At 37.9% G+C, this 8,626-nt stretch overlaps 1 protein-coding gene across 1 annotated transcript; it reads left to right on the forward strand.

Annotated features, from left to right (window-relative positions):
• The first annotated feature begins 2,876 nt into the window (after positions 1-2,876).
• Positions 2,877-7,401, forward strand: LOC100807885 (dnaJ protein ERDJ3B). Its single transcript, XM_003554493.5, has 10 exons — positions 2,877-3,349; positions 3,471-3,619; positions 3,735-3,861; positions 4,281-4,392; positions 4,989-5,105; positions 5,342-5,428; positions 6,405-6,464; positions 6,537-6,614; positions 6,833-6,904; positions 7,002-7,401. Exons 1-10 carry the CDS (start codon positions 3,279-3,281, stop codon positions 7,158-7,160), a joined length of 1,032 nt encoding a protein of 343 aa, XP_003554541.1. The 5' UTR covers positions 2,877-3,278; the 3' UTR covers positions 7,161-7,401.
• Positions 7,402-8,626: the final 1,225 nt, after the last annotated feature.

Genomic DNA, 8,626 nt, shown 5'->3' on the forward strand with positions numbered 1-8,626 from the left:
ATCCACCGCAACATCCTCATCTCCGCTACACCTACTTTATTCTCATGTTGGCTCTTGACCGCCCAACATTCTGTTCCGTACAAAATCGCCGGTCTTACCGCAGTCCGATAAAATTTTCCCTTTAGCTTGATCGGTACCTTTGCATCACATAACACCCCCGATGCTTTTCTCCATTTCATCCATCCTGCTTGAATGCGATGATTCACATCCCTTCAATTTCCCCATCATCCTGTATTACAGATCCAAGATATTTAAACCGTGTGACTTGAGGGATAATATGGTCTCCTATTTTCACCTCTGAGTTAGAAACCCTCCTTCTTTTGTTGAACTTACATTCCATATACTCCGATTTGCTTCTGCTTAGGCGAAAGCCATGTGTTTCTAGAGCTCGTCTCCAAGTTTCCAACCTCTCATTCAACTCCTCCCTCGACTCTCCAAGGAGGACTATGTCATCTGCAAAAAGCATGCATCTCGGCGCTATCTCTTGGATTTGTTCCGTGAGGACATCCAGAATTAAGGTAAAAAGGTAGGGGCTAAGGGTTGACCCTTGATGTAAACCAATTGTGATGGGAAAATCGTCTGACTCTCCACCCTGTGTCCTAACACTAGTCGATACCCTATCATACATATCTTGGATAGCTCGAATATATGCAACCCTAACCCCTTTCTTCTCTAGAGCTTTCCACAAAATCTCTCTAGGCACTCTATCATACGCTTTCTCCAAGTCAATAAAAATCAAGTGCAAGTCTTGTTGGGCCATGCGATATTGCTCCATCACCCGCCGTAATAAATAAATCGCTTCCATGGTCGACCTTCCCGGCATGAAACCAAATTGATTCTCAGTAACTTGAGTCTCCTTTCTTAATCTCCGTTCGATCACTCTTTCCCATAATTTCATGGTATGACTCATGAGCTTGATTCCCCTATAATTTGCACAATTTTGTATATCCCCCTTGTTCTTATAGATTGGCACTAACGTGCTTCTCCTCCATTCCTCCGGCATGCGTTTTGACCTCATAATTTCGTTAAAGAGTTCGGTGAGCCACTCAAGACCTCTATCTCCAAGAGTTTTCCACACTTCAATAGGTATGTTGTCTGGCCCCACCGCCTTACCATTACTCATTCTTTTCAACGCTTCCTTTACTTCCTGTTTCTGAATCCGACGACAGTACTTATAGTTCCGGTCCTCTTCTCTTGTGTCTAGACTGCTAGAGTCATATCCATATACATCATTAAATAAGTTGTGGAAATACACCTTCCACCTTTCCTTGATATCCTTTTCATGCACTAAGACTTTGCCTTCTTCATCCTTAACACACTTTACTTGATCCAAATCTCTAGTCTTCCTCTCTCTACCCTTAGCAAGCCTATATATAGATCTTTCTCCGTCCCTGGTTTCTAGAGCTTGGTATAGTCCGTCAAAAGCTTGAGCTCTTGCCTCACTCACCGCCTTTTTGGTTTCATTTCTAGCTATCTTATACTTATCCCAAGTTTCAGAATTTCTACACCTAGACCACTCCTTGAAACACTCCTTTTTTACTCTAACTTTGCTCTGAACATTTTCATTCCACCACCACGATTCTTTACCCCTAGGTCCAAAACCTCTAGATTCACCCAACGTCTCTTTAGCCACTTTAATAATCTCTTGGGACATCTTGTTCCACATATCATTTGCACTTCCTTGTGATTGTCCACACCAACCCTCCCATATCTTTTGTTGGAAGATTCCTTGTTTCTCACCCTTCAAGTGCCACCATTTGATCCTTGGTGCTACCAGAGGACTTCTTCTCTTTGCCCTATCTCTAATTCTTACATCCATAACCAAAACTCTATGTTGGGTAGTCAAGCTCTCTCCCGGGATAACTTTACAGTTCAAGCAATACTTCCTATCAGACTTCCTGATAAGGAAGAAATCTATCTGAGAACATGTCCCTCCACTTTTGTAAGTGATAAGATGTTCCTCTCTTTTCTTAAACCATGTATTGGCTATAGAAAGATCCAAAGCCTCCGAAAACTCCAAGATGGATTTACCCTCCCCATTCATCTCCCCTAGGCCAAAACCCCCATGCACCCCCTCAAAACCTCTAGCCACGCTATCTACATGTCCATTGAGATCCCCTCCTAGAAAACTTTCTCTCCTTGGGGTATATCCTGAAGTACCCCTTCTAGATCCTCCCAAAATTTTACCTTAAAGTGTTATGCTAACCCAACCTGAGGTGCGTACCCACTAATAACATTAAAGGTGTCCTGTCCCACTACCAATTTTAAGACTATGATACGATCTCCTACTCTTCTTACATCCACGACATCTTTCTTCCACTCCTTGTCCACAATAATCCCTACCCCATTTCTTGATCTGATTTTTCCGGTATACCACAGCTTAAATCCCGAGTTGTCTAATTCTTTCGCTTTTTCACCTGTCCACTTAGTTTCTTGTAGGCACATAAAATTGATCTTCCTCCTCACCATAACATCCACTATTTCCATAGATTTTCCAGTAAGTGTGCCTATATTCCATGTACCAAAGCGAATCCTCCTGTCATGAACTAGCTTCTTTACCCACACCCGTTCACGAAAATGTGGGAACCCTTGCTTACTTTTCACTACATCCGGGCGGCGATGCAGCGGCCCTTGCTCTTTTGACACTGTACTCGAGCCATACAGCGCGTTGCTTCCGGGCAACGACCTAGCATTCACATTATTACGTAATTGATCCATGTCATAGAGATTCGACAAAGTTTAACGTTGCAAATATATTTTTTAAAAAAAAGAAAAGAAAAGAAGTGGTGTGAATAGTTAGGCCCATTTAGAGCCTTTCATTGGAATTTGGACCAAGAAACATATAAATAGAGGCAAAAAGGCCTAATTGCAATATTGTGATTTGCCTTTCTAGGGGAGTTTCCAAGACGTTAGGAACGGAAAGAGACGCGTGAATGGCAAATCCAACGTGGAGAGGCATGATTGGTTGGAACAACCAAATGGTCGCTGTGATTGGCCAGTTTCGAAACGAACACGTTGCAAAGCCAAAGCCAAAGCCAAAGCGTATTCCGTATTTTCGACTCCGGAGTCAAGTCTTGGCGGAATCACTTTCACTGTAAAAGCACCATAATACAAGAACCCAAGCCAAGCGATTCACTAATCATTATTAACACACACAACACGCACATTCGTCCCAAACCCTAATCCCCAATTTTGATTCCAATTCCGACGAGATCCCAGGGAGCATAGCAGAGCCCTCAAATCTAAATTCCGTTCGGAGAGATCCTAGTCTCTTCTTCATGGCGCATCGAGGAGCCACGCTGTTCTTCCTTCTATTCGCTATCTGCTATTCTCTCATCGCCATTGCTGGGTATCCTCTCTCTCTCTCTCTCTCTTCTTTTAACAACAATGCACACTTGTTTTGTTCTGCATTGCACTTTGCTTATATATATGTGTGTGTGTGTGTGTATTTTCGTTTGAACGTGTTGCAGAAAGAGCTATTACGATATACTTCAACTGTCGAAGGGTGCATCGGACGAGCAGATAAAGAGGGCGTATAGGAAGCTAGCATTGAAGTACCATCCTGATAAGAACCCCGGCAATGAAGAAGCTAATAAGAAATTTGCTGAGATTAGCAATGGTATATATATTATATATCTTTGGTTGGTTTGATTTTAATGACCTGCTCTGTTATTACTTTTTATGTTGGCTTTTGTAATTTTGTTGTGGCTGCTTTTCATTGTTGTTACTATCAGCGTATGAAGTGTTGTCGGATAGCGAGAAGAGGAATATTTACGATAGGTATGGTGAGGAAGGTTTGAAGCAGCATGCTGCTAGTGGAGGCAGAGGTGGTGGAATGAACTTCCAAGATATTTTTGGCTCGTAAGTCATTAACTACAGTTTTTGCTCGATTAGTTCTTAATCTATCACCATTGCGACACGGCTTTCTTGTGCTAATAATGACACGTTCTACATGTATTAGTATATATGTTACATCAATATACAAAGATTAAAGGCATCGAGCCAAAAAAAGACAACTAAGGAAGGCTATATAGATTTTCTATGTAACCATATCGTGCTAACATACTCTAATCAGAACATTTATATGGTTTTATTGATTTATGGCGCAAATCTCAATCTAGCCATTGGTTTTTGGGCCAAGATTACGCAGCCATGATGAATAGGCAGATTGCTGTGTTTTAGATGTCTGTTTATTTTGCTATATTTGTGTGTTTAGTTTTAGAACATGGGGCCTTACGTTTTTTTAATGAATGACACTGAAACATAATTGTTTCGTTTAGTTTCTTTGGTGGGGGACAAATGGAAGAAGAAGAGAAAATTGTAAAAGGAGATGACGTGGTTGTTGATTTGGATGCAACACTTGAAGATTTGTACATGGGAGGTACCTTGAAGGTGAGGCCACATCCAGTTGCTGTTCTGAGTATGCACATTAATTCTATATATTGGACGTGTTTGTGTGGCGCATTCCATTTTTGAATTTCTGCTACATTTTATTCTAAGAATATAAATGGACATGGAAGAGGTTCAAGATTATCAATATGGTTTTCATGTGAGACATGGTAACGGTAAAGTACACTTTTATTTGCTACATCAGCCTGTAGAAAATTAGAAATAAAAAGAAAAGCAACTAGGAGTTGAGAGGCTGAACTTACCTCAAGCTCAGCCTCATGCATCTAATAGTCATATCATGTCAAACATTCCTCGTACATATGACATCTGATATTCCTGTAGGTTTTTTCTTAATTTCCTTGTTGGATCCATCTTAGATACCTATAGTCTGTATTATACATTTAAATATATTCATTGAGGAACCACTTTAACCTCTAGTCAGGCATAGTTTTAAACTGTCACAATGGATATCATTTAGTGGAGAAATTTTATCCATTACTCAATGACGACTATTTTTGAATCATTGACTTGGAATATGGAATTTCAGAGTTATTTGGTGATTGTTTCTCTTTTTATGACCATTGCATTGTAATTTTCAGGTTTGGAGGGAAAAGAATGTACTAAAGCCAGCATCTGGGAAAAGACGCTGTAACTGTAGAAATGAGGTTTATCACAAGCAAATTGGGCCTGGGATGTTTCAACAGATGACAGAGCAGGTAAACAGCACATCTCAGAATGTTGATAGGAAACAATTTTTTCTTTACTCTTATTTTTTAAGAGGCCTATACTGCAAACATACAGATTTCATGTTTCATGACATTTAGTTGTGCAATTGTGAAATGTTTACCTGTTGTTCACTTGTTTGGGAGAGGGGGTTGTGCAGGTTTCTTTTAATCCATCCTGTTGTTGCCATATGTAGAAAATTTCACTACTATTTCTGAATCCTGTACAGGTCTGTGAGCAATGTCCCAACGTCAAATATGTAAGGGAGGGGTATTTCATCACTGTTGATATTGAGAAAGGCATGCAAGATGGGCAGGTAACCTTTTAAGTTTATATTTAGACTTTAAGTATGCATGATATCATGGCTTATTACCTATTTTCATAAAAGCACTATACTATAAAGTATATCTAATCATGTGTACTGCATCTAAATTCTAAATACAAAGGGCTCTGTTTTATAATTCCAGTTTTAGTTCTGTTGGAATTCAAACCTATTTAAAATTCCCCAAATTATAGTCTCTGTTCTTGTAACCATTATAAATTATACCTATTTGTACATTTAATTTGTGTTTTTACATTAAAAAGCCGAGAAAACAAAATCCACCGATTATAGTCTCTGTTCACTAAAAAAAGAAAAAAGGCAAACATATTTACTAAATTGTACCGATGGCCATATGCGTATTCAAGTTATTTTTGGTTTTCAAACTATATACACGCTCACCTAATCCTGACTGTATCGACAGTGGCAATTAATGGTTTCAAATTATTCAGTGGGTTCGTTTGTTGCTATTTTTGAGTGCTATATATCATAGAACTCAGTGCTATGATAAAAGTTGTTGAAAATGTTAGTTTGGATAAACAACACCAACAACCACAACCTTTTTCCACTAGATGGATTTAGCTACTTGAACCAATTGACATTGTTATGCATGAGAGAAGTGTGGGACAAAAAAATGAGAAGGCCGAGTTTCAATTTTAAGGGTGTACCTAATTAAGCTGAAAATTAGTGAACAAATCCAAAAAAGGATTTTCTGTCACTCCACTTTCTCTACCTCTTTCTATTTTCCACTTCTACTGACCATACACTATAAAGGAATGTGAGAGGAATTCTAACAATATGCTCTTACTCTTTCCCATTTCTCTATTTTCCAATTATTTACAAGTGTTATGTTGAAATTAAATGATGTATATGAATTGTGATCGGGGGAAGCTTGCTATTTTTATTTTTTTTTCAAATTAAAAACTGAGACAATTGAAGTCCTATAGAGTTACAAGTTATTGTCCTTTCGCAGGAGGTGCTATTTTATGAGGACGGTGAACCCATAATTGATGGAGAATCTGGAGATTTAAGGGTTAGTAACTTGTCACTTTCAATATCCATGTTATTATGTATGCATTGTGCTGACTATTATATGGCTGAACAGTTTCGTATCCGTACTGCACCTCATGACGTCTTCAGAAGAGAAGGCAATGACTTGCACACTACTGTCACTATAACTCTGGTAAGTATCGCTCTTGTTGATTTGCATATCAATTGCTTGAGTTGTACTGTGCCTTTGCTATTTTGGACATGTTGAAAGTAGTAACTACTGTTCAACTCGTTAGCATGGCAGAATTGAAAATTGACATTTTGTTGAATTTCCAAACCATTAACTGCTCTCTCTGATATTGGCATCCTTAAAATTCCGGTCATTGCAGTATTAACCTTAATCTTCTTCAGGTTCAAGCCCTTGTTGGTTTTGAGAAGACCATTAAACACCTAGATGAGCATCTGGTGGACATAAGCACAAAGGTGAGTATGAGATACCCTTGCTTCAGATCTCAATTGGTGTTTATGTGTGTGTGTGTGTGGAACACAGTTGACAGACTTATATTTTTTGACCCGTCAGGAAATCACAAAGCCAAAGCAGGTGAGGAAGTTCAAAGGGGAGGGTATGCCATTGCATATGAGCAACAAAAAAGGAGATCTTTACGTCACTTTTGAGGTTCTATTCCCCACGTCACTAACGGAGGAGCAGAAAACAAAGATAAAAGCAATTCTTGGTTAGAATACGCGAACAAGATAGGCGTTATTTCGCTCATTATGTCCTTAATGTAACATGGTTAGGTGGTTATAGTAAACGCATACTAGGGCTTCCCATCCATGCCCTTTTTTTTGTTAGTTGACAAATAGATACCTTTTGCCCCCGTTAGTATTGATGCGCATCCTGTAACTCTTGCCATCCCGTGAATTCAATTGCCTTCTTGGCGGTGCTATTTTGATACAAGGAAAACAACACTAGCTGAAAAGAAAAAGAAAAAAGAAAATGCTTCCATTGTTTTGTACCGTGTCTGAAATCGTTCATCTTGTGAACTAGATTAGATTGCTGTAAAACTGAATGGCGTCTTACCGAAGTTGATACATTACATCTGTAGTTGTAACTGCGGACTAGATTAGAATGCAGATGGACCATAACCATTGAGCATACGTATGTACCTGCACCCGACGGCCATTAAACTTTGATTCCAATATTCAAGGTTGATAAGCTCATGCGATTTGTTTATTCTTGCAAGCTTTTCACTGTGATGGACAAGTGACTCGTGTTTATGTCTGAGTTCATCCACTCATTTATTATGATTTCATTCATTATACAATAGCTTCAATTCCAAGCTGTTTTTGAATTCGTTCAATGATGGGATGCAATATAGATTTCTTAACTCTTTAGTGCGTGTGACTTTAGAGGAACACAGCTTTTGATTTTTCAACTCAGACCTTGTTTAACAAGGACGTAACTGATCTAATTTAAGAGTTGTGTTTGGGAAAATAAAAGGACATCGTTGGCAAGAAAAAAATAGATAAGTGATACTCGGGGCCTATTTGAGACATGAACAGGTAGGATGAGAGAGGTTTCACTGCCGAAGGCCCTGAAAGATTGGGAAGCTTTCTAATTAAAAATTATAAAATTAAATAAATTTTATAATTTTTCATTAATCAATATTGGTTTTGATTGAAATACATTAATAATAAAAATATTTTTTATAGTATCAACAAATTATAGATTCATATTATTTAAAATTACTAATTTTCCTGATAATTATTTAAAAATTACACCTAAAGTATTATTTAATTGATTGAGGTATTGTAATATACTCTAATAAGATATCCAAATTAAACTATAAATATTTTCTTTTTCATTAAAAACTAATCACAGCCGCTGTCGCCTGTCAGTTATGTTTGGGTTGACTATTAATTTGCTTCGACCATAGATTCTGACCGGTGTTCCTTAACTGTATAAACTAACTTCTTCATCTAAACGTTCATAAATGTAAAATGAATTATTATATCAATATTTATTGCTTTGACTTTCGTAATAGTATTACTTTTGCTCTACTTGACCGTGTACTGATGATTATAAAATTATTTACTGCTTTGACTTTTGTAAATTTTTGTTTAGGATTTTTATTGGTAAGTAAAATATTTTGTGGGTGAGGAAAAATGTTTAGGATTTATTTTTTTTCTTACACGACACATTCC

The sequence above is a fragment of the Glycine max genome, chromosome 19 (assembly GCF_000004515.6).
Source record: "Glycine max cultivar Williams 82 chromosome 19, Glycine_max_v4.0, whole genome shotgun sequence".
NCBI classification, from domain to species: domain Eukaryota; kingdom Viridiplantae; phylum Streptophyta; class Magnoliopsida; order Fabales; family Fabaceae; genus Glycine; species Glycine max.

What these genes read in the sequence shown, in the direction of transcription:
- LOC100807885 (XM_003554493.5), top strand. Translation starts at nt 3,279, where the DNA reads ATGGCGCATCGAGGAGCCACGCTGTTCTTCCTTCTATTCGCTATCTGC. An exon ending in TCTCTCATCGCCATTGCTGG is followed by an intron (nt 3,350 to 3,470) that starts GTATCCTCTCTC and finishes AACGTGTTGCAG; the next exon opens with AAAGAGCTATTACGATATAC. An exon ending in ACATGGGAGGTACCTTGAAG is followed by an intron (nt 4,393 to 4,988) that starts GTGAGGCCACAT and finishes TGTAATTTTCAG; the next exon opens with GTTTGGAGGGAAAAGAATGT.